Source organism: Mus musculus, chromosome 4, assembly GCF_000001635.26.
Source record: "Mus musculus strain C57BL/6J chromosome 4, GRCm38.p6 C57BL/6J".
Lineage (NCBI taxonomy): Eukaryota > Metazoa > Chordata > Mammalia > Rodentia > Muridae > Mus > Mus musculus.
The window spans coordinates 49350178-49376916 of NC_000070.6; the positions used below are offsets into that span (position 1 = coordinate 49350178).

The 26739-nt window shown below is 40.0% G+C and overlaps 1 protein-coding gene and 1 pseudogene across 1 annotated transcript in view; one reads left to right on the top strand and one right to left on the bottom strand.

Moving 5' to 3' along the window:
* Rbpj-ps1 (recombination signal binding protein for immunoglobulin kappa J region, pseudogene 1) lies at nt 340-24512 on the top strand (annotated as a pseudogene).
* Acnat2 (acyl-coenzyme A amino acid N-acyltransferase 2) overlaps nt 24281-26739 on the bottom strand; it is a 33694-nt gene continuing 31235 nt past the window's right edge. The window contains exon 5 of the mRNA XM_011249969.3: nt 24281-25359. Within this exon, the coding sequence (XP_011248271.1) occupies nt 25279-25359 (81 nt within the window). The 3' untranslated portion in view covers nt 24281-25278. The remainder of the gene's footprint in view (nt 25360-26739) is intronic.

Genomic DNA, 26739 nt, shown 5'->3' on the forward strand with positions numbered 1-26739 from the left:
TCAGCCCAGGCTACTATACCTACAAAACTCTCAATCAGCATAGATGGAAAAACCAAAATATTCCAAGACAAAACCAAATTCAAACAGTATGTATCTACCAATCCAGCCCAACAGAGAATTCTAGAAGAAAAACTCAAGAAGGGTGCCTACACCAAAGACAAAATGAGATTAATCATCTTACAACAGTGCCAAAAAGAGAGAACCACATGCACATAATGCCACCTACAAAAACAAGCATAACAGGAACTAACAATTCCTGTCTTTAATATCTCTCAATATTAATGGACTCAACTCATCTATAAAAAGACATAAACTGGCCCCTCTAGTCCTGGTCCCCATAGTAAGGCCCTCCAGTTTTCCTCAGTCTCCACATAAGTCCCAGAGGGTGCATCCCACAACCCGGATATCCAGAGCTCTCCCCATAGACTACTTGGAGGGCTCGCCCAAAAAGGAACAGCCTGCACATTCTTCATCATCGGGGACACTTGGTGAAAGGCCTCCACCTAAATGACTCAACAGGGAAGCTATCAGAAATTACTTAAAAGAATGAGGGAATCAAACAGTACTCATTCTTCATGCAAACATTGCGCAGAAGTTGTACAGAAATGAAAAACTTTTTTTTTTTTGCCCTCCTCCTTGTGTTTATCTTATGGGCAGTGGTTTGAAGAAAAACAGAAAAAGAACAAATGGAACGAGATGATTGTTCTCAACAAACCCTGTGAGTTTATTGGAACAGGAAATAGTGACCAAGAAATGCAGCAGCTGAACTTGGAAGGGAAGAACTACTGTACAGCCAAAACATTGTACATACCTGATTCAGACAAGAGAAAGCATTTCATGTTGTCTGTAAAGATGTTCTATGGCAACAGTGATGACACTGGTGTGTTCCTCAGCAAGCAGATAAAGGTCATCTCCAAACCCTCCAAAAAGAAGCAGTCATTGAAAAATGCTGGCTTGTGAATTGCCTCGGGAATGAAGGTGGCACTGTTCAATTGCATTACACCCCAGACAGTTAGTACCAGATACCTGCATGTAGAAGGAGGTAATTTCCACTCCAGTTAACAACAGTGGGGAGCATTTTACATTCATCTCCTGGGCGATGATGAGCCAGAAGGAGAAGAGTACATAGTTAGTGATGGCTACATCCATTATGGACAGAGTGTCAGGCTTGCGTGCTCAGTGACTGGCATGGCGCTCCCAAGATTGATAATTAGGGAAGTTGATAAGCAGACAGCATTACTGGATGCAGACAACCCTGTATCACAGCTCCACAAATGTGCATTTTACCTTAATGATACAGAAAAAATGTACTTGTGCCTTTCGAAAGAAAGAATATTCTAATTTGAGGCTACGATTGATGACTGACTAGGCTATCCTCTGTTGCATATATAGCTAGAGCCACAAGTTCAACCATGTGTTTTCTTTGATTTGTGGTATAGTTCCGAGGAACTCTGGGGGTACTGGTTAGTTTATATTGATGTTCCTTCTATGGGCCTTCAGACCCGTTCAGCTCCCTGGGTATTTCTCTGGCTCCTTCATTGGGGACCTTGTTTTCCTTCCAGTGGATGACTGTGAGCATCCACTTCTGTATTTGCCAGGCACTGGCAGAGCCTCACAGGAGACAACTATATCAGGCTCCTGTCAGCAGGCTCTTGTTGGCATCTGCCTAGTGTCTGGGTTTGGTGGTAGTTTATGGGATGGATTTCCAAGTGGGGCAGTCTCTGGATGGTTTTTCCTTCAGGCTCTGCTCTGAACTTTGTCTCTGCAACTCCTTCCATATTTTGTTCCCCATTCTAAGAAGGAACAAAGTATCCACACTTTGGCCTTCCTTCTTCTTGAGTTTCATGTGTTTTGCAAATTGGATCTTGGGCATTCTGTTTCTGGGCTAATATCCACTTATCAGTGAGTGCATATCATGTGTGTTCTTTTGTGATTGGGTTACCTTACTCAGGACGATACCATCCAGATCCATTCATTTGCCTAAGAATTTCGTAAATTCGTTGTTTTTAATAGCTGAGTAGTACTCAATTGTGTAAATGTACCACATTTTCTGTATCCATTCTTCTGTTGAGGGACATCTGGGTTCTTTCCAGCTTCTGGCTATTATCAATAAGACTGCTATGAACACAGTGGAGCATGTGTCCTTATTACACGTTGGAACATCTGGATATATGCCCAGGAGAGGTATTGCTGGGTTTTCCGGAAGTACTATGTCCAATTTTCTGAGGAACCCTCAAACTGATTTCCAGAGTGGTTGTACCAACTTGCAATCCCACCAGCAATGGAGGAGTATTCCTTTTTCTCCACATTTTTGCCAGCATCTGCTGTTACCTGAATTTTTGCTCTTAGCCATTCTGACTGGTGTGAGATAAAATCTCAGGGTTGTTTTGATTTGCATTTCCCTGATGATTAAGGATGTCATAAATTTTTTCAGGTACTTCTCAGCCATTCAGTATTCCTCAGTTGAGAATTCTTTGTTTAGTTCTGTACCCCATTTTTAATAGCGTTATTTGATTTTCTGGAGTCCAACTTCTTGAGTTATTTATATATATTGGATATTAGCCCCCTATCAGATTTAGGATTGGTAAAGATACTTTCTCAATCTGTTGGTGGCCTTTCTGTCTTATTGACAGTGTCTTTTGCCTTACAGAAGCTTTGCAATTTTATGAGGTCTCACTTGTCGATTCTCGATCTTACAGCAGAAGCTGTTGCTGTTCTGTTCAGGAATTTTCCCCCTGTATCCATATCTTCGAAGCTTTCCCCCACTTTCTTCTCTATAAGTTTCACTGTCCTGGTTTTCTGTGGAGTTCCTTGATCCACTTAGACTTGAGCTTTGTAAAAGGTGATAAGAATGCATCAATTCTCATTCTTTTACATGATAACTGCTAGTTGTGCCACAACTATTTGTTGAAATGCTGTCTTTTTTCCACTGGATGGTTTTAGCTCCCTTGTTAAAGATCAAGTGACCATAGATGTGTGGGTTCATTTCTGGGTCTGTAATTATATTCCATTGGTTTACCTGTCTGTTGCTGTACCAGGACCATGCAGTTTTTACCACAATTGCTCTGTAGTGCAGCTTGAAGTCAGGCATGGTGATTCCACCAGAGGTTCTTTATTGTTGAGAATAGTTTTTGCTATCCTAGGTTTTTTTGTTTTTCTAGATGAATTTGCAAATTAAGCTTTCTAACTTTGTGAAGAACTGAGTTGGAATATTTATTGAATTGTATTGAATCTGTAGATTGCTTTAGGCAAAATATCATTTTTACTATATGAATCCTGCCAATCCATGAGCATAGGAGATCTTTCCATCTTCTGAGATCTTCTTTGATTTCTTTCTTCAGAGATTTTAAATTCTTATCACACAGATCTTTCACTTCCTTAGTTAGAGTCACACCAAGGTATTTTATGTTATTTGTGATTATTGTGAAGGGTGTTGTTTCCCTAATTTCTTTCTCAGCCTGTTTATCCTTTGTGTAGGGAAAGGCCACTGTTTTGTTTGAGTTAATTTTATATCCAGCTACTGCACTGTAGCTGTTTATTAGGTTTAGGAGTTCTCTTGTGGAATTTTTAGGGTCACTTATATATACTATCATATCATCTGCAAATAGTGATATTTTGACTTCTTCCTTTCCAATTTGTATCCCCTTGATCTCCTTTTATTGTCTAATTGTAGCTAGGACTTGAAGTACTATGTTGGATACGTAGAGAGAGAATGGACAGCCCTATCTAGTCCCTGATTTTAGTGGGATTGCTTCAAGTTTCTCTCAATTTAGTTTGATGTTGGCTACTAGTTTGCTGTATGTTGCTTTTATTAAGTTTAGGTATGGGCCTTGAATTACTGACCTTTCCAAGACTTTTATCATGAAGAGTTGTTGTATTTTGTCAAATGCTTTCTCAGCATCTAATGAGATGATCATGTGGTCTTTGTGTTTGACTTTGTTTATATAGTGGATTATTTTGATGGATTCCCATATATTAAACCATCCTTGCATCCCTGGGATGAAGCCTACTTGGTCCTGATGGATGATCGTTTTGATGTGTTCTTGGATTCAGTTTGTGAGAATGTTATTGAGAATTTTTGCATTGATATTCCTAAGGGAAACTGTTCTGAAGTTCTCTATCTTTGTTGGTTCTTTATGTGGTTTAGGTATCAGAGTAATTGTAGCTTCATAGAATGAATTGGGTAGACTACCTTCTGTTCTATTTTATGAAATAGTTTGAGGAGTAAATGTAAATAGGTCTTCTGTAAGGTCTGAGTGAACTCTGTAATAAACCCATCTGCTCCTGGGTTTATTTTGGTTGGAAGACTATTAATGGCTGATTCTATTTCTTTAGTGGAAATGGGAGTGTTTATATCATTAATCTGATCCTGATTTAAAATTGGTACCTGGTATCTGTCTAGAAAATTGTCCATTTCATCCAAGTTTTCCAGTTTTGTTGAGTATAGCCTTTTATACTAGTATGTGATGATGCTTTGCATTTCCTCAAGTTCTGTTGTTGTGAATCCCTTTTCATTTCTCATTTTGTTAATTAAGATATTGTCCCTGTCCCCTCTAGTTAATCTAAGGATTTATCTATCTTGTTGATTTTCTCAAAGAACCAGCTTCCATGTTTGGTTGGTTCTTTGAATAGTTCTTTTGGTTTCTAAGTGGTCGATTTCAGCCCTGAGTTTATTTCCTGCCATCTACTCCTCTTGGGTAAATTTGCTTCCTTTTGTTCTAGAGTCTTTAGGTGTTCTGTCAGTCAAGCTGCTAGGGTGTGCTCTCTCTCTAGTTTCTTTTTGGTGGCACTCGGAGCTATGAGTTTTCCTTTTAGAAATGCTTTCATGTGCCCCAAAAGTTTGGGTATGTTGTGGCTTAATTTTCATTAAACTCTATAAAGTCTTTAATTTCTTTCTTTATTTCTTCCTTGACCAAGTTATCATTGAGTCGAGTGTTGTTTAGCTTTCTATTATTTATGTTGTTATTGCAGATCAGCTTTAGTCCGTGGTGACCGGATAGGATGCATGGGATAATTTCAATATTTTTGTGTCTGTTGATGCCTGTTTTGTGACTAATTTTATGTTCAGTTTTGAAGAATGTAACATGATGTGCTGAGAAGAAGGTATATCCTTTTGTTTTAGGATAAAACATTCTGTAGATATCTGTTAAATCCATTTGTTTCATAACTTCTGTTAGTTTCACTGTGTCCCTGATTAGTGTGTGTTTCCAGAGTCTGTCCATTGATGAGAGTAGGGTGTTAAAAGCTTCCCACTATTATTGTGTGAGTTGCAATGTGTGCTTTGAGCTTTACTAAAGTTTTTTTTTAATGAACTTGGCTGCCCTTACATTTGGAGCATAAATATTCAGAATTGAGAGTTCCTCTTGGAAGATTTTAACTTTGATGAGTATGAAGTGTCCCTCCTTGTCTTTTTTGATAACTTTGGGTTGGAAGTCAATTTTATTCGATATTAGAGTGGCTACTCCAGCTTGTTTTTTCAGACTCTTTTCTTGGAAAATTGTTTTCCAGCCTTTTATTCTAAAGTAGTGTCTGTCTTTGTCCCTAAGGTGGGTTTTCTGTAAGCAGCAAAATGTTAGGTCCTGTTTATGCAACCAGTCTGTTAGTCCGTGTCTTTTTATTGGGGAATTGAGTCCATTGATATTAAGAGATATTAAGGAAAAGTAATTGTTGCCTCATGTTATTTTTGTTGTTAGAGTTGGCATTCTTTTCTTATGGCTGTCTACTGTTAGGTTTGTTGAAGGATTATTTTCTTGCTTTCTCTAGGGTGTCATTTCCCTCCTTGTGTTGGAGATTTCCCTTTATTATCCTTGGAAGGGCTGGATCTGTGTAAAGATATTGTGTGAATTTGGTTTTGTCATGGAATACTTTGGTCTCTCCTTCTATGGTAATTCAGAGTTTTATTAGGCATAGTAGCCTGGGCTGCCCTTTGTGTTCTCTTAGGGTCTATATAACATTTGTCCAGGATCTTCTGGCTTTCATAGTCTCTGGTGAGAAGTCTGGTGTAATTCTAATATGTCTGCCTTTATATGTTCCTTGACCTTGCTTTCTTACTGCTTTTTTTTTTATTACATCTTTATTTAGTGCATTTGTTGTTCTGATTATTATGTGTTGGGAGGGATTTCTTTTCTGGTCCAGTCTATTTGGAGTTCTGTAGGCTTCATGTATGTTCATGGGCATCTCTATCTTTAGGTTAGGTAAGTATTCTTCAATAATTTTGTTGAAGATATTTACTGGCCCTTTAAGTTGAAAGTCTTCATTCTCATCTATAACTATTATTCTTAGGTTTGGTTTTCTCATTGTGTCCTGTATATCCTGGAGGTTTTGAATTAGGATCTTTTTGCATTTTGCATTTTCTTTGATTGTTGTGTCCATGTTTTCTATGGAATCTTCTGCACCTGAGATTCTCTCTTCCATCTCTTGGATTCTGTTGCTGATGCTCATATCTATGGTTCCTGATTTCTTTCCTAGAATTTCTATCTCCAGAGTTGTCTCCCTTTGTGATTTCCTTATTGTTTTTACTTCCATTTTTAGGCACTGGATGGTTTTGTTCTATTATTTTACCTGTTTGGTAGTGTTTTCCTGTAACTCTTTAAGGAAAACTAAACACTTTTTGTGTTTCCTCTTTTAGGACTTCTAGCTGTTTAACTGTGTTCTCCTGTATTTCTTTAGGGGAGTTATCTATTTCCTTCTTAAAGTCCTCCATCATCATCATGAGAAGTGATTTAGATCCATATCTTGGTTTTCTGGTGTGATATTTTATCCAGTACTTACTATGGTGGGAGAGTTTGGTTCTGATGATGCTAAGTAACCTTGATTTCTTTTGCTTCTGTTCTTATGCTTGCCTCCTGCCATCTGATTATCTCAAGTGCTTGCTGCTCTCAATATATCTGATTGGAGCCTGTCCTTCCTATAATCTCAGTTGATTCAGGACTCCTCAGAGTCCAGCTTTCTCTGTGAACCTGTGATTCCAGGATACTGTAAACCTTAGATTCTGGGTGTGCCAGAGTTCTTAGCACTTAAGCTTCCTCTGAGACCCTGAGATCCTGGTGTGACCAAGTGTACCATTCTTCAGCCTAGGCAGGCTGGTTCACCTGTTGGCCACTGAGGAGGGGCCACTTGCTGTGCTGCTTCTCATCAATCTCCTTTGATATGACACTGCTTGCCACCTGCCTGAGGCTAAACCAGTTCTCCAAGTTTTCCGGAGTTTACTGCAAACTGAATTTGTCGACTTTCTGATAAAAGGCTGTTCTGACAACTTCACAAGAAACTTGGTATGAATGGGGATGGGCTTCCCCTCTTTATAAGCACAGATTTTATTATTAAACATTTGAGTCTTGAGCAGAATCCTGTCTTGGTTCCATCTGTCTCTCATCCGCCTAGTTTCCTTTTCTTTCACCTCCAGGTTGCCTCCCAGGCTCGAACCCAGACATGAGAGTGGCAGGTGGGCCCCAACAATTTGGCGAACCAACATGGCACCTGGGAAAGGCAGAGGACACTGGAAGAAAAGAATTAAAGAAAATTCGTACCAGAACAAGAGAATCAATGGGCAAAAAGGCTGCTAAGGTGTAGTATGGGCTAAGCTGGAACAGTGCTAAACCTGGGCGCTAGATTCACATAGATTCAGCAGTGAGATATCAGGAACTGGGAACTCAACAGACAGTCAGCCACAGCTTTCTAGAAGCTGCTTTTTAGGTGAGAGAAATAAAAGGGTTTAATAAAAGGAATTTAATAATCAGGTGGATTGGCTGCAGTCAGAAACTGCATCAGGCAGGAGGAGAATGTCCCAAAAGCAGAGAGAAATTTTAGGGGACACCCTGCTTTATTCTCTCTGGGCCCTATAGCAGAAGTTCTCTGTCCTCTTTGTGTTTTTGTCTAAGGTCTTGTCTAATGTCTGGTGCGCCGTTCTGTCCAAGTGTTCAATTCATGTGTGTTTGTGTCTAGTCGTCTGAATGACTGAATGTTCTGTGTTTTCATGTTGGAAAATAAAAGATGGCTAATACATTCTGTGCTGGTATAGCAAAGCCGAGAATGGCCAAAGGCTTTAGCCAGGATCAGGCAGAGCAGGAGGGCCACTGCTGGAAAAAATGTTTTTTTAAAAAAGGGAGTCTGCAGCCTCATGGTTTTGTGGCGAAATAGCTGATAGATGGTTTTTTCCTAAGAAAATTCTCTGCAATCGTGATTATTGCATTTAGCTTATGACAAAGTGCTTTTTATTTTATAACTATAGCTAGAAAAATTAATATTATCTGATTGGTCTAGTGTAGCTGCTTCATTTGATTTTTTTACTGGTAATGTGCTCTGTGTGTCTTCACGATCACCTTATAAGTTATTGGTTAGGATTAAATAATTGTTACATTGGTAACAGAAGATTAGCCTTAAATTGACAACAACTCAGGGATCTTTTAAACATGTGGCATAAGCAGGCCAAAAAACTGGGCCTCCTAAGATTCTTCTAGCTGAGATAATATTTAATGTGATTCTTATCCTAGAAAGTAAATTTAAAGATAAGATTTATAGCTGTCATGCGTTCATAGTTATAAATTGGCATCCAAACTTCGTAATATGATAGTAATGCTTCTAATATTGATTCTAAAGATGATAAATTGTTTTGAAATTGGGTTTTGCTTTCCCAAAGTTGTAGTTATGGTCTAATATTGCAAAAGAAACTTAGTAATTCTAAAATCTGTCCTCATGGCAGGAAGAACTAAGCTAGGAGCAGCCTCAGCGAAGTTTGTGTGACTTTCTTTTGTTTTGCAAACGGTGTGCCTAAAGAAGTTCTTGAAACTTGCCTCTCCTTGCCTCCAGGGGAATTTTCTTTTAGCTAAAAGAGTACCTTTGCAGATTTAGCCAGATGCTGTTTTTAAAAAGTTCAAATTCAAAGTTTATAGAGGGTCAATCAGACTGTAGAATTTATAAAGGCATTACAATCTGGTTTGCCTACTTTTTATATAGTTATTGTAGATCTAAAAGTTTGTTTTTTCTTTGCATCTTAATAATTGTAAAGGGTTTGCTTCTAGTGAGTTTGTAATCACTGGAAAATTTTGCCTCTAGTTATGGCTAAATATAGGTCTACATTATGTAAGAAATGTTTATCATTTCTGCTTCTATACAAGAAGCTAAGTGTTTGAATCTTTCAGTGTATATTGTTTTCTAAGTGGAAAGTATTTTATTAGAATGGGCCACCTTCAGCCTCTTCCGCCTGAGAGGAAGGTTGAGGTGGCGGCGGCAGCCGAAGGCAGTGCCGATAAAGGCATACACCGCCTCCACTTCAGAGATGCGGGGGCTTGCCAGAGGGTCGAAATCCAGAGTCCTTTTCAGAGTGGCTCCACACACCATGGTGAGTAGTCAAGGTTTGGCTTGGGCGGGGCCAGGTAGGACGATGGCAAATGGGCCCTTCGTGGTGCCAGGTCGACAAGGCAGGTGGGAGGGGCCGAGCAGTTTCAGCATCCTATTAAAACTACTGTGGTGCTAACAAATAATTATAAGATAAATTCATATAGTTTGGGAAAACTTATAACAAAAATTGTGTCTTAGGAACCTGACAAAGTGTCTGTTCCTTGTTCCAAACAGAAATTAATTTGGTTATTACAGAATATTAATAATTGATCTATTGCATACCATCATCTTAAATTAAATTGACACTCAATATCCCAAAGATAAGTTAAAAATATTTTTATGCATGCTTCTGTATTTTCTATAAATTCATGCATGCATGCATCCCAAATATTTTGTTTAAAAACAACCCCACTATGGGAAATAAGTAGATGTGAATTAGAATCGCACTTTTATTCTTTTGAGTTTCCTCCTGTTTCAGCACAGATAATTAAGTTGTGTGCTGTGGTTGGTGCTTTAAGATGCTGAACAATCAAACCTTAATTTGTATATTAATAGTCAATATTATATCTCAGAGCTCACAATTGCTTAAGATTGTTCATCCCTCGGATGCTATTAATTGTCAAATTTGCAATTGCTTATGCGTATACAATTCATAAGAAAAAATGCTGTCCTTTTAAGAAGGCTGTTTTTGGACATTTAATAAATTGTTCTAGATTGCCTGGACATCTAAAAGCAATGCCAAGTTCAATTTATATCTCAGGCAGTCTATAGGTCCTACATATAAGATGGATTGGATATATAATCTCATTCTTTATGTTTTCAAAACAGATATGGTTTAAAATAATATTTTATTATTCTTGGAAATTGTGCATGTCAAATTCTTTGCTCTTAGTCTCCTAAGTTACTACTTGTTTTCACATAATAGTGTTAATTCCTGAGGACTTATACTTAATAAATTGATGCAAATAAATGTTCCTATTTCTGATTTAATAAATAAATAAATGATACACATGTGACTATTAAAAACTTTTCAAGTCTTCTAGTTACAATTGCTCTTTAAGAGAAACAATTGATATTGGCTCCGGAACTCCGCAGAAAGTTGTCTGCACAGGCAAGAGTGTGGACCAAAGAAGCTAACAGCTTCTGAGACAGGCGAGAGCCACAGAGCTTCTGAGGCAGCGCCGTTTTCGGGCTCCAGACATCCGGCCATCTTCCCGGCCAGAGGACAGGGGTCTGCCCCGCCCTGGAGGCTAGGATTTTGACTCAGGATCGGCGGGAGTCACCTTGGTTCCTGGACTCGGCAGAAAGCAGCCTGCACAGGTGAGAGTGTGGCCTACAGAAGCTAACAGCTTCTGGGATAGGCAAGAGCCACAGAGGTTCTGAGGCAGCACCATTTTCGGGCTCCAGACATACGGCCACCTTCCCAGACAGAGGACAGGGGTCCGTCCGGTCCGGGAGGTTTTTGCCTCAGGATTGGCGGGAGCCATTTTGGCTCTGGGCTCCACAGAAAGTTGTCTACACAGGCGAGAGTGTGGACTACAGAAGCTAACAGCTTCTGGGACAGGTGAGAGTCACAGAGCTTCTAAGGCAGCACCATTTTTGGGCTTCAGATATCCGGCCACCTTCTCGGCCAGAGGTCAGGTGTCCGCCCGGCCCGGGAGGCCCTAGCCTCAGGATCCGTGGGAGCCATTTTGGTTCCAGGACTCCACAGAAAGTTGTCTGCACAGGTGAGAGAGTATGGACTACTGAAATTAACAGCTTCTGGGACAGGCCAAAGCAACACAGCTTCTGGGAAAGGTCCTGTTTTGGCCCTTCATCTTCGACCAGGAGGAGGTCCAAACACCAGATAACTGTGCACCTTCCCTGTAAGAGGTGAGCTTGCCTGCAGAGACTGCTCTGACCACTGAAACTCAGAGGAGAGAGCTAGTCTCCCAGGTCTGCTGATAGAGGGTAACAGAATCACCGGAGGAACAATCTCTAAACAGAGACAACTATAACAACTAACTCCAGAGATTACCAGATGGCGAAAGGTAAACGTAAGAATCTTACTAACAGAAACCAAGACCACTCACCATCATCAGAACCCAGGACTCCCACTTCGCCCAGTCCAGGGCACCCCAACACACCCGAAAAGCTAGACACAGATTTACCATTATGATGGTAGAGGACATCAAGAAGGACTTTAATAACTCACTTAAAGAAATACAGGAGAACACTCCTAAAGAGTAACAAGTCCTTAAAGAAAAACAGGAAAACACAACCAAACACGTAGAAGTCCTTAAAGAAAAATAGGAAAACACATCCAAACAGGTGATGGAAATGAACAAAACCATACTAGACCTAAAAAGGGAAGTAGACACGATAAAGAAAGCCCAAAGTGAGGCAACGCTGGAGATAGAAACCCTAGGAAAGAAATCAGGAACCATAGATGCGAGCATCAGCAACTGAATACAAGAGATGGAAGAGAGAATCTCAGGTGCAGAAGATTCCATAGAGAATATCGGCACAACAATCAAAGAAAATGCAAAATGCAAAAAGATCCTAACTAAAAACATCCAGGAAATCCAGGACACAATGAGAAAACCAAACCTACGGATAATAGGAGTGGATGAGAATGAAGATTTTCAACTCAAAGGACCAACAAACATCTTCAACAAAATTATATAAGAAAACTTACCAAATCTAAAGAATGACATGCCCATGAACATACAAGAAGCCCACAGAAATCCAAATAGACTGGACTAGAAAAGAAATTCCCCCGACACATAATAATCAGAACAACAAATGCACTAAATAAAGATAGAATACTAAAAGCAGTAAGGGAAAAAGATCAAGTAACATATAAAGGCAAGCCTATCAGAATTACACCAGATTTTTCACCAGAGACTAAGAAAGCCAAAAGAGCCTGGACAGATGTTATACAGACACTAAGAGAACACAAATTCCACCCCAGGCTACTATACCCAGCCAAACTCTCAATTACCATAGATGGAGAAACCAAAGTATTCCACGACAAAACCAAATTCACACATTATCTTTCCACGAATCCAGCCCTTCAAAGGATAATAACAGAAAAAAACCAATACAAGGACGGGAACCATGCCACAGAAAAAGCAAGAAGTTAATCCCTCAACAAACCTAAAAGAAGACAGCCACAAGAACAGAATGCCAACTTTAACAACAAAAATAACAGGAAGCAACAATTACTTTTCCTTAATATCTCTTAATATCAATGGACTCAACTTCCCAATAAAAAGACATAGACTAACAGACTGGCTACACAAACAAGACCCAACATTTTGCTGCTTACAGGAAACTCATCTCACAGAAAAAGATAGACACTACCTCAGAATGAAAGGCTGGAAAACAATTTTCCAAGCAAATGGTATGAAGAAACAAGCTGGCATAGCCATTCTAATATCTAATAAAATTGACTTCCAACCAAAAGTCATCAAAAAAAGACAAGGAGGGGCACTTCATACTCATCAAAGGTAAAATCCTCCAAGAGGAACTATCAATTCTGAATATCTATGCTCCAAATATAAGGGCCGCCACATTTAATAAAGAAACTTTAGTAAACCTCAAAGCACACATTGCACCTCACACAATAATAGTGGGGGACTTCAACACACCACTTTCATCAATGGACAGATCATGGAAACAGAAACTAAACAGGACACAGTGAAACTAACAGAAGTTATGAAACAAATGGATCGGACAGATATCTACAGAACATTTTATCCTAAAACAAAAGGATATACCTTCTTCTCAGCACCTCATGGTACCTTCTCCAAAATTGACCACATAATAGGTCACAAAACAGGCCTCAACAGATTCAAAAATATTGAAATTGTCCCATGCATCCTATCAGATCACCATGTACTAAGGCTGATCTTCAATAACAAAATAAATAATAGAAAGCCAACATTCACATGGAAATTAAACAACACTCTTCTCAATGATACCTTGGTCAAGGAAGGAATAAAGAAAGAAATTAAGGACTTTTTAGAGTTCAATGAAAATGAAGCCACAACATACCCAAACTTATGGGACACAATGAAAACATTTCTAAGAGGAAAACTCATAGCTCTGAGTGCCTCCAAAAAGAAACTAGAGAGAACACATATTAGCAGCTTGACAACACACCTAAAAGCTCTAGAACAAAAGGAAGCAAATTCACCCAAGAGGAGTAGATGGCAGGAAATAATCAAACTCAGGGGCAAAATCAACCAAGTGGAAACAAGAAGAACTATTCAGAGAATCAACCAATCAAGGAGCTGGTTCTTTGAGAAAATCAAAAAGATAGACAAACACTTAGCCAGACTCACTAGAGGGCACAGGGAAAGCATTCTAATTAACAAAATCAGAAATGAAAAGGGAGACATAACAACAGATCCTGAAGAAATTCAAAACACCATCAGATTCTTCTACAAAAGGCTATACTCAACAAAACTGGAGAACCTGGATGAAATGGACAAGTTTCTAGACAGATACCAGGTACCAAAGTTGAATCAAGATCAGGTTAATGATCTAAACAGCCCTATATCCCTCAAAGAAATAGAAGCAGTCATTAATAGTCTCCCAACCAAAAAAAGCCCAGGACCAGATGGGTTTAGTGCAGAGTTCTATCAGACCTTCAAAGAAGACCTAATTCCAGTTCTTCACAAACTATTCCACAAAATAGAAACGGAAGGTACTCTACCCAACTCATTCTATGAAGCCACATTACTCTGATACCTAAACCAGAAAAAGACCCAACAAAGATAGAAAACTTCAGACCAATTTTCCTTATGAATATTGATGCAAAAATTCTCACTAAAGTTCTTGCTAACCGAATCCAAGAACACACCAATACAATCATCCATGCTGACCATGTAGGTTTCATCCCAGTGATGCAATGATGGTTCAATATACGGAAATCCATCAACGTAATCCAGTATATAAACAAACTCAAAGACAAAAACCACATGATCATCTCCTAGATGCTGAGAAAGCATTTGACAAAATCCAAAATCCTTTCATGATAAAAGTCTTGGAAAGATCAGGAATTCAAGGCTCATACCTAAACATGATAAAAGCAATCTACAGCAAACCAGTAGCCAACATCAAAGTAAATGGAGAGAAGCTGGAAGCAATCCCATTAAAATCAGGGACTAGACAAGGCTGCCCACTTTCTCCCTACCTTTTCAACATAGTACTTGAAGTATTAGCCAGAGCAATTCGACAACAAAAGGAGATCAAGGGGATACAAATTGGAAAAGAGGAAGTCAAAATATCACTTTTTGCAGATGATATGATAGTATATATAAGTGACCCTAATAATTCCGTCAGAGAATTCCTAAACCTGATAAACAGCTTCGGTGAAGTAGCTGGATATAAAATTAACTCAAACAAGTCAATGGCCTTTCTCTACACAAAGGATAAACAGGCTGAGAAAGAAATTAGGGGAACAACACACTTCTCAATAGTCACAAATAATATAAAATACCTTGGCATTACTCTAACTAAGGAAGTGAAAAATCTGTATGATAAGAACTTCATGTCTCTGAAGAAAGAAATCAAAGAAGATTTCAGAAGATGGAAAGATCTCCCATACTCATGGATTGGCAGGATCAATATAGTAAAAATGGCTATCTTGCCAAAAGCAATCTACAGATTCAATGCAATCCCCATCAAAATTCCAACTCAATTCTTCAACGAATTAGAAAGAGCAATCGGCAGATTCATCTGGAATAACAAAAAACCTAGGATAGCAAACAATCTTCTCAAGGATAAAAGAACCTCTGGTGGAATCACCATGCCCGATCTAAAGCTGTACTACAGAGCAATTGTGATAAAAACTGCATGGTACTGGTATAGTGACAGAAAAGTAGACCAATGGAACAGAATTGAAGACCCAGCGATGAACACACACACCTGTGGTCACTTGATCTTTGACAAGGGAGCTAAAACTATGCAGTGGAAAAAAGAGCATTTTCAACAAATGGTGCTGGCACAACTGGCTGTTATCATGTAGAAGACTGCTAATTGATCCATTTCTATCTCTTTGTACAAAGGTTAAATCTCAGTGGTTTAAGGAACTCCACATAAAACCAGAGACAGTAAAACTTATAGAGAAGAAAGTAGGGAAAAGCCTCAAAGATATGGGTAAAGGGGAAAAATTCCTGAATAGAACAGCAATGGCTTGTGCTGTAAGATCGAGAATCGATAAATGGGACCTCATAAAACTGCAAAGCTTCTGCAAGGCAAAAGACTCCTTCAATAAGACAAAAAGACCACCAACAGATTGGGAAAGGATCTTTACCTATCCCAAATCAGATAGGGGACTAATATCCAATATATATAAAGAACTCAAGAAGGTGGACTCCAAAAAAATCAAATAACCCCATTAAAAAATGGGGCTCAGAAATGAACAAAGAATTCTCACCTGAGGAATACCAAATGGCAGAGAAGCACCTGAAAAAATGTTCAACATCCTTAATCATCAGGGAAATGCAAATCAAAACAACCCTGAGAGTCCACCTCAAACCTGTCAGAATGGCTAAGATCAAAAATTCAGGTGACAGCAGATGCTGGTGAGGATGTGGAGAAAGAGGAACACTCCTCCATTGTTGGTGGGATTGCAAGCTTGTACAACCACTCTGGAAATCAGTTTGGCGGTTCCTCAGAAAGTTGGACATAGTACTACCAGAGGATCCAGCAACACCTCTCCTGGGCATATATCCAGATGATATCCCAACCGGTAAGAAGGACACATGCTCCATTATATTCATAGCTACCTTATTTATAATAGCCAGAAGCTGGAAAGAACCCAGATGCCCCTCAACAGAGGAATGGATACAGAAATTGTGGTACATTTACACAATGGAGTACTACTCAGCTATTAAAAAGAATGAATTTATGAAATTCCTAGGCAAATGGATGGACCTGGAGGACATCATCCTGAGTGAGGTAACACAATCACAAAGGAACTCTCACAATATGTACTCACTGATAAGTTGATATTAGCCCAGAAACTTAGGATACCCAAGATATAAGATACAATTTGCGAAACGCATGAAACTCAAGAAGAACGAAGACCAAAGTGTGGACACTTTGCCCCTTCTTAGAATTGGGAACAAAACACCCATGGAAGGAGTTACAGAGACAAAATTTGGAGCTGTGATGAAAGGATGGACCATTTATTGATTGCCATATCCAGGGATCCATCCCATAATCAGCTTCCAAATGCTGACACCATTGCATACACTAGCATGATTTTGCTGAAAGGACCCAGATATAGGTGTCTCTTGTGAGACTATGCCGGGGCCTAGCAAACACAGGAGTGGATGCTCACAGTCAGCCATTGAATGGATCACAGGGCCCCCAATGGAGGAGGTAGAGAAAGCACCCAAGGAACTAAAGGGAACTGCAACCCTATAGGTGGAACAACAATATGAACTAACCATTCCCCCAGAGCTCTTGTCTTTAGCTGCATATGTATGAAAAGATGGCCTAGTCGGCCATCGCTGGAAAGAGAGGCCCATTGGACTTGCAAACTTTATATGCCCCAGTACAGGGGAACGCCAGGGAAAAAAAGGGGGAATGGGTGGGTAGAGGGGGTGTGGGGGGGAGGGTATGGGGGACTTTTGGTATAGCACTGGAAATGTAAATGAGGAAAATACCTAATGAAAAAAATTAAAAAAAAAAAAAACAATTGAAAGTGCAATTAGTCACTGCCTATGTTACATTAATACTTACTATAACAGTCAAGTATTTGTGATGTTTTGTCAACATATTATTAATTCTCAAGGACAAGGTATTGTGGAACTTTAAAACTCTAGATTCTTAAAAGACAAAGAAGTGGGAAAATATATCCCCGTGCATATTAAATGTATTCCCATGCACATTATTTAAATCACACCATTATTTTAGAAATTTGAAATTTGGATGTCAACGAACTTAATAAATGCCTTCTAGTATCTTAAAAGGATCTACTTATTGGCATATGGTTTGATCCTGAACAACTACCTTATTAGGAAAGGGAAAAGCATAGTTTCTCTCCACAGAACGCTGCAGAAGCAATATGGCTAATTTGTTTGTTTGTTTTTGATTTTTGTTTTTCGAGACTGTGTTTCTCTGTGTAGCCCTGGCTGTCCTGGAATTCTCTCTGTAGACCATGCTCCTCAAACTCAGAGGTCTGCCTTCCTCTGCCTCCTGAGTGCTGGGATTAAAAGCATGCACCACCACCGCACAGCATGATGGCTAATTCGTGTGACAAGCTGGCAGGTGAGTTGGCTCCATGCCCTGAATGAAGTGACAAAGAAGCTGAATTGGGTATATGTTTTCGACCCATCCTTGCTTGCCATTTTTCCAGTTCGGACAAGGGAAGCTTCCTTGCTTCAAGCTTTTTAACCTTATGGTAAAAAGAACATCAGAGGCTGTATATTTGATTAGAAAGATTAGTCATATAATAGAGTCATAATGATTCTTCTCTTTTCTTTAATGTAACCAGTTATTCTAACTCAATCTTAGACTGTTCTAGTAATAATTCCAATATTAGAGATTCCTATTGAAGATAGCTAAAAATCTTAATTACCTAGCACAGCTTCCACTTCCAGAGAATCTCTGGCCTTTCTGCTAATTCTCAAAGCCAGCTCCCCCACACTGGGAGCTCAAAGCCTGCACTTGATCGTTGCTAATTTGCAACTGAATGGAGTACCTGGACTTCTCCAATGAAGCTTTTATACTGTTGCTTTTCACTGCCCCACCTTTGTTTCTCAAGCAGGTCAGCCACTGTTCAGCCTGAATGCAGCAGGAGTAAAACCTTGCCTCCAACAGTGCAGGTAGCAGTTATTATTCTTCATCAAGAAGCATTCTCGTACATATTGTGTCTTTGGTCTGAATTGGGAATTATGGTGTGCTATGAGGGCCGGTTAGTCAATGATGGGCAACCAGATCACATAATCATACCAATCTAAGTCAGGGGTACATGCCAAGAGGACGTGGCTGTTAATAATACACCAAAGAGCCATATTTTGTGTAAAATAAACATAAACAAGCTGCACATATGCTCCTATGACAGATAAGGATGATTCGAGAAGATCTGAGATCCTAAGGCAGGCACGGATGCCAGCCACCATATCTCCCAGGCAGGACAATAGAGCATAAATAAATTTTATGCCTCAGTCCAGTTTTGTTTAATATTATTTAAAGGGGGGGTGGGGAAATGTACCCTTCTTCAGCATAGGGAGGCTGATTCAGATTGTTGGCCACTGAGGCAGGGTCACCTGCTGTGCTGCTTCTCATCACTCTCCTTTGATGTGACTCTGCCTGCTACCTGCCTGAGGCTGAACTGGTTCTCCAAGGTTTTCCAGAGTTTACTGCAAACTGTGAATTTGTCGAATTTCTGCTAAAAGGCTGTTCTGACAACTTCACAAGAAACTTGGCATGACTGGGGATGGCCTTCCCCTCTTTATAAGCACAGATTTTATTATTAAACATTTGAACCTTGATCAGAATCCTATCTTGGTTCTATCTCTCTCTCATCCGCCTAGTTTTCTATTCTTTCAACTCCAGGTTGTCTCCCAGGCTCGAACCCAGACATGAGAGCTGCAGGCTAGCCCCAACAACCAAGCTCCTGGTGTGCTGGTATCCTGGAATCCTAAGATCCTGGGCTTGTTATAATGCTTGGAAGTGGTGTCTCCTCTGGGGACCATGGGGCTGTCTGGTGTGTTTGAAATCAAAGTATACCAGCACCCATGAGAAGGAACACAAGCTTATGTTCAGGCAGGCCTCCTGTGTCCTAACTCCTTCTGGCACAGGCCCATCACAATTGGTTTGGAACAGATGTTTTATTCCACTCACTAGTGATCCTAAGATCCTGGGCATGCTAGAGTACCTGAGAGGTTGAGAGTCTTCTGGGGACCATGGGACTGTCTGCTGTGTTCGCACCAAAGGTGGCCCAGAGCTGTCACCAACTGGAAGGACCCCTGTTTTTAAAAATGTATTAATTGTGGTAATCTAAGAGATGCTAACAGAGCTTCATGTGACCATTTACTCTGAGTTCATGGCACTGAACACGACCATTCAAAGGCTTTGTGCCTCTGCCTGTTCATCAGCTCATCTGTGTTTCAGGATTTCTTCAGATTTCTCCATCCCCCAATTGTTGCACATAACTTGTATTATGTGTAAGTTAAACATTTTATCTTTACTTGGAATGTTCCCAGTGATTACATTTCACAGGGTGTTTCCCACCTTGTTGGTAAATGACAAAAAAATTCATGGGAATTATTTGCTACCAAGATGGTGCCTGTATGGTAAAATGAGGAAAGTCTCTGCAGAATGATTTATTGTATCCCCCCCCCTCCTTTTTTAGCTTAGCCAGAACATCATGATAATTTTAAACTTAAGACCATAAGATGACTTTTATTAGATGATAACTAAATAAACTGAACTAGGTAGCCAGAAGACAGTCCCTTAGAGACAGATAGTTGTAAGTTTATAAAACTACAAATGTGAGAACTCCTAAACCTGATAAAGAGCTTCAATGAAGTAGCTGGATATAAAATTAACTCAAAAAGTCAATGGCCTTTCTCTACATAAAGGATAAACAGGCTGAGAAAGAAATTAGGGAAACAACACCCTTCTCAATAGTCACAAATAATATAAAATACCTTGGCATTACTCTAACTAAGGAAGTGAAAGATCTGTATGATAAGAACTTCAAGTCTCTGAAGAAAGAAATTAAAGAAGATCTACAAAGGTGGAAAGATCTCCCATGCTCATGGATTGGCAGGATCAATATAGTAAAAATGGCTATCTTGCCAAAAGCAATCTACAGATTCAATGCAATCCCCATCAAAATTCCAACTCAATTCTTCAACGAATTAGAAAGGGCAATCTGCAAATTTATCTGGAATAACAAAAAACCTAGGATAGCAAAAACTCTTCTCAAGGATATAAGAACCTCTGGTGGAATCACCATGCCTGACCTAAAGCTGTAATACAGAGCAATTGTGATAAAAACTGCATGGTACTGGTATAGTGACAGTCAAGTGGACCAATGGAATAGAGTTGCTGACCCAGAAATGAACCCACACACCTATGGTCACTTGATCTTTGACAAGGGAGCTAAAACTATGCAGTGGAAAAAACACAGCATTTTCAACAAATGGTGCTGGCACAACTGGCGGTTAACATGTAGAAGAATGAGAATTGATCCATTCCTATATCCTTGTACTAAGGTCAAATCTAAGTGGATCAAGGAACTCCACATAAAACCAGAGACAGTGAAACTTATAGAGGAGAAAGTGGGGGAAAGCCTCGAAGATATGGATACAGGGGAAAAAATTCCTGAATAGAACAGCAATGGCTTGTGCTGTAAGATCAAGAATCAACAAATGAGACCTCATAAAATTGCAAAGCTTCTGTAAGGCAAAAGACACCGTCAATAAGACAAAAAGGCCACCAACAGATTGGGAAAGGATCTTAACCTATCCTTAATCAGATAGGGGACTAATATCCAATATATATATAAAGAACTCAAGAAGGTGGACTCCAAAAAAATCAAATAACCCCATGAAAAATGCGGTGCAGAGCTTAACAAAGAATTCTCACCTGAGGAATAATGAGTGGCTGAGAAGCACCTGAAAAAATGTTCAGCATCCTTAATCATCAGGGAAATGCAAATCAAAACAACCCTGAGATTCCATCTCACACCAGTCAGAATGGCTAAGATCAAAAATTCAGGTGACAGCAGATGCTGGTGAGGATGTGGAGAAAGAGGAACACTCCTCCGTTTTTTGGTGGGATTGCAAGCTTGTACAACCACTCTGGAAATCAGTCTGGCGGTTCCTCAGAAAATTGGACATAGTACTACCAGAGGATCCAGGAATACCCCTCCTGGGCATATATCCAGATGATGTCCCAACCGGTAAGAAGGACACATGTTCCACTGTGTTCATAGCAGCCTTATTTATAATAGCCAGAAGCTGGAAAGAACCCAGATGCCCCTCAACAGAGGAATGGATACAGAAAATGTGGTACATTTATACAATGGAGTACTACTCAGCTATTAAAAAGAATGAATTTATGAAATTCCTAGGCAAATGGATGGACTGGAGGGCATCATCCTGAGTGAGGTAACCCAATCACAAAAGAACTCACATGATATGTACTCACTGATAAGTGGATATTAGCCGAGATACTTAAAATAACCAAGATATAAGATACAATTTGTGAATCTCATAAAACTCAAGAAGAATGAAAACCAAAGTGTGGACACGTTGCCCCTTGTTAGAATTGGGAACAAAATACCCATGAAAGGAGTTACAGAGACAAAGTTTGGAGCTGAGACGAAAGAACAGACCATCTAGAGACTGCCATATCCGGGGATCCATCACACAATCAGCCTCCAAACCCTGACACCATTGCATACACTAGCAAGATTTTGCTGAAAGGACCCTGATATAGCTGTCTCTTGTGAGATTATGCCGGTGCCTAGCAAACACAGAAATGGAAGCTCACTGTAAGCTATTGGATGGATCACAGGGCCCCCAATGGAGGAGCTAGAGAAAGTACCCAAGTCGGCCATCAGTGGAAAGAGAGGCCCGTTGGCCGTGCAAACTTTATAAGCCTCAGTATAGGGGAACGCCAGGGCCAAGAAGTGGGAGTGGGAGGGTAGGGGAGTGGGTGGGGGAGAGTAGGGGGGACTTTTGGGATAGCACTGGAAATGTAAATGGAGAAAATACCTAATTTAAAAAAAAAACTACAAATGTAACTCACATTTCCACTTTCCTCTTTGTTTCTTTGTTTATATTTTTCCTAGTAGAAATGTTCTGTCGATCCCCCCCCCCCTGCTTTTTTCTTAAGCTTTGCTTGCATTCAGGCTTGTGTGTCAGCCTGTGTACTAACATACCAGTTTTATTTTGCTTCCATCCCTGCCCTTTGGTAATGCCTCATTCAGTTTCTTGGGAATTCCAGCAGATTCACTGGGCTACATTTAGTACAAGAACCACGTACATGGTGTTAAAAGACTCAGTCTAGTGATGCCATCATCCTTGAGTAAAAACTACCTCTAGATTGTAGTAAGCTTTTACTGTCCCGTAAAACAGGGGCCACTAGTACCCTCGAATGCAGACTGTAACTTCTATGGCATTTTTCTGGTGTCTTTCTTGCTCTCTGGGCTTCTGAAAGTTTTCATGCAGACCCTTAGACTCTTCTGTCAGGACCATTGCTTTCCAGCTCTGCTGTTTTCACTTGCTGTTTTGTAGAATGTACCAGTGTAAGTGCCACTCCAGACACCTTTAAACAGCCTCCTCCTTGGCTTGTCAGGGAAGGCCACTTGTTAAACATGGTGATGACAGCCTTCCTGTCCACCCTGGGCTGTGCAGTACCAGCTGTTCTAGCTGATTCTCTTCAGATCAGCTGCAGCCCACCACCTCCCTGCCCCACCTCACCCCTCCAGGCTGTCTCAGTGGTCCAGAGCAGAGCTCACTGTGGCCTTACCAATTTATCTCTGCAGTAACTGTTCTCAGTTTCCCAAGCACCACTCCTCATTTGTGATGGCCCTGTGATCTGTTCAGAGTCTGAGCAATTTACAGTCCTGCTGTGCTTTCTTCCTCTTTTTCTTTCTTTCTTTCTTTCTTTCTTTCTTTCTTTCTTTCTTTCTTTCTTTCTTTCTTTCTTTCTTTCTGTCCTTCTTTCTAGTTGTTTTTGTTGTTTGCTTGTTTGTTTTTTATTAGACATTTTCTTGGTTTTCATTTCAAATGATATCCTGAAATTTTCCTATACCTTCCCCTCGCCCTGCTCCCCTACCCACTCACTCCCACTTCTTGTCCCTGCCGTTCCCCAGTCCTGGGGCACATAAAGTTTGCAAGACCAAGGGGCCTCTCTTCCCAATGATGGCCAACTAGGCCATCTTCTGTGCTTTCTGAGGTCCTAGATTCAGAATGTAGTTAAGTCGATAACTGAGAACAGATGAGATGCTTTTGAAGAACAAACTATTCCTTATCCTTCTTTGTAGCTTAAAGTAAGTTTTCAAGCTCATGGCTTTATTAAAATGAACTTTGACTTTAAAAAACATGTTTGCTTATATCTCATTTCAATTCTTTTGTTTATTTTAGTAAGAATTGAAACAATTAGACTATAAGTTGTTTTTCTGTTTGTTTGTTTGCTTGTTTTGCAAAGTTCAAGAATGTTACAATAAGGGCACTTTCCTATGGTTCTATGTCAGACTTCTACCACAGAATAGTATGAACAGATATGGCTGTTTTACCATGTTATTGATAGTTCTTTTGTCATCTGCTTTTATAAGAAGTCCTTTTTGTGGATTTGTAATGAAAGAAAGATGAAATTTCAAGACCTGTAAGTCATATAAAGTACTCAGAAATTGCTGGTTGTTTGTGAGCCTAGAGGCTGCCTGGGGCTGAGAAAAAAGAAAAACAAACCTGGGTATGCCCCATAGTTAAAACATTCCTGGGAACAGCTTAACCTTAAAGATAAAGAGGAATGTGAGGACATCTGAACTGGCTATCTGAACTGAGTCAACAACTCACAGAACTCTGACACCCTGCACGTACATGTAATTTTTCTGCTGATGTTTGAATAAGCCAATAGTGTGTCGCTGAGCCGAATTCCACACCCCTAAGCCCCTTACCCCATAAAAACCCCTAGCTTTTGAGCCTTGTGGCCGACATCTGTTATCTCCTGTGTGGGATGCATGTCAGTCCGGAGCTCCGTCATTAAACGACCTCATGTAATTACATCAAGATGGTCCTTCGTGATTTTTTTGGGTGCATGCCGAATCGGGAATTGAGTTGGGGTTTCCCCACTAGTTTCTATCAGTAAATCAATTTCAATATATGATGTACACGAATCTTGTCCCCAGTTACTGTGGAATGTACTCTCCCTGTTGATGATGGTCCTTTATCCACTTATCTTCTTAGAACCAGGAATACTTCAGTTGCAGTGTGTGGGTGTTATTTATTCATTCTGTTTAGAGTGTGTCTACAAAACTTCTTAAAACATGTCTTAATGAAGAATCCAAGACCCACTGTATATTTTATTGTAGCCCCTTGAATTTGTCAAGAGATTGGAAGGCAGGACAAAACCTGAAAATGTGAGATGCCCTTTGTACAATTGCAGGTCAGGAAGCAGGAGCTGATGCAGAGGCCACGGAGGGATGTTACTTACTGGCTTGCTTGAGTTTCAGTCCTGACATCCTTTGGTGATAAACAGCAATGTGGAAATTGTAAGATGAATAAACCCCTTCCTCCGCAACTGCTTCTTAGTCATGATGTTTTGTCCAGGAATAGATACCCTGACTAAGACAAATTGGTACCAGCATAGTAGGGCATTCCTGTGACAATGTGGCCATGTTTTGGGAGGACTGTGGAAGGACTTTGGAACTTTTGGCTAGAAGATCCATTCGGTGTTAAGGGCTCTGTGAGATGTTGTATAGGAGCTTGGAAGATAATGTTGAGAACAGTGCAGAAGATGGAGGCCTGGCTTGTGAAATTTCAGAGGGAAGATTAAAGACTCTTTTCAGGGCCATTGCTATTTTGATTGTGAAGATTTTGTGGTTCTGGTTAGCTGGGGCTGAAGAATTGGCCGTGATTAACACGATACCAGAACTACTAAAGTGAAAACCTTGCATTACTGGGACTATTGATGCTGGTTAGCTGGAGCTAAGAAATTAGCTGTGATTAAGAAAAGACCAGCATCACTGAGGTGAAAGTCTTCTGGGAAGTGTTTTCAGAGAGCACAGAAGCTGTGTTCCAGAGATAACCAAGGTTTTACTTCATGCTGCAGCAGGACTTGGTAATTTGTAAGAGTCACCCAGGTGGCTGAAGGCATGAAGGGGTCATGAAGAGTGGCTGAGGCTTGGCACTATGAGAGGTGATGGAGGCCATTGGTGAAGGGGCAGCCTCAGTTGTAATTGATGGCCCAAGATTGAAGATGTCATGCAGTTTTTTGGAGATGCCAGTACCATGAGACGATCACGAAGAACAGCAGCAGCAGTAGAGTACAGGCAGCTAAAGCCTAGAAGACAAGCTGTGTGTTACAAATTGCAGGGCTGGAGAAGTGAACCAAGCCCTTGGAGGAGCCCAGAAGATCATGAGTTGGATTCCAGACATTGGACAGTTGGAGTTTAATTTTAGCTTTTAATTGTGACTGTGCCCTGATATTTTTCCCTCTTGAAGGGAGAAAATATTTTAGTGGACCCCACATTTATGAGACTTTGAATTGTATAAAGACTTTAAATTTTAAAAGAGATTGGATATTTTAAAGGTATTGGAGTGTTAATATGTAAAGACTATGGGACTTTTAAAGTTATTTAGATCTTGGGGATGAATAAGAATGTAAGGGTTGAAGCTTAATAGTGATGTGTTTGTGTGTCAAGTTGACAAGGTGTCAATTGTACTGGCTGATTTTGTGTGTCAACTTGACACAGGCTGGAGTTATCAAAGAGAAAGGAGCCTTAGTTGGGAAAGTGCCTCTATGAGATCCAGCTGTAAGGCATTTTCTCAATTACTGATCAAGGGGGGAGGGCCCCTTGTGGGTGGTACCATCTCTGAGCTTGTAGTCTTGGGTTGTATAAGAGTGCAAGCTGAGCAACCCAGAGGAAGCAAGCCAGTAAGTAACATCCCTCCATGGCCTCTGCATCAGCTCCTGATTCCTGACCTGCTTGAGTTCCAGTCCTGACAGCCTTTGGTGATCAACAGCAATGTGGAAATTATAAGCTGAATAAAACCTTTTCCCCCCAACTGCTTCTTGGTCATAATGTTTGTGCAGGAATAGAAACCCTGACTAAGATACCTTGCAACCAAAAGAAATTCTCAGGGCGAAATGGTTTTAGTTCAGAATTCTACCAGACATTCAAAAAGACCTAATACCAATATGCCTCAAACTATTCCATAAAATAGAAGCAGAAGGAACACTACCTAATTCATTCCATGAAGCCACAATTACTCTGATACCTAAACCTCACAAGAACACAACAAAAATGAGAACTTCAGACAAATTTCACTTGCAAATATCGATTCAAAAACACTTAGTAAAATTCTTGCAAACAGAATCCAAGAACGCATCAAAATGATCATCCATCATGATCAAGTAGGCTTTATCCCAGGAATGCAAGTTTGGTTCAATATACAGAAACCCATCAACATCATCCACTATATAAACAAACTCAAAGGGAAAAAACACAATCATTTCCTTAGATGATTAAAAGCATTTGACAAAATACAACATCACTTCATGTTAAAAGTATTGGAGAGATCAGGAACTCAAGGTCCATACCTACACAAAATAAAAGCAATTTACTGAAAACCAACAGCCAATGTCAAATTAAGTAGAGAGATACTTGAAATAATACCACTAAAATCATGGACAACTCAAGAATGCCCACTGTCCCCTTAG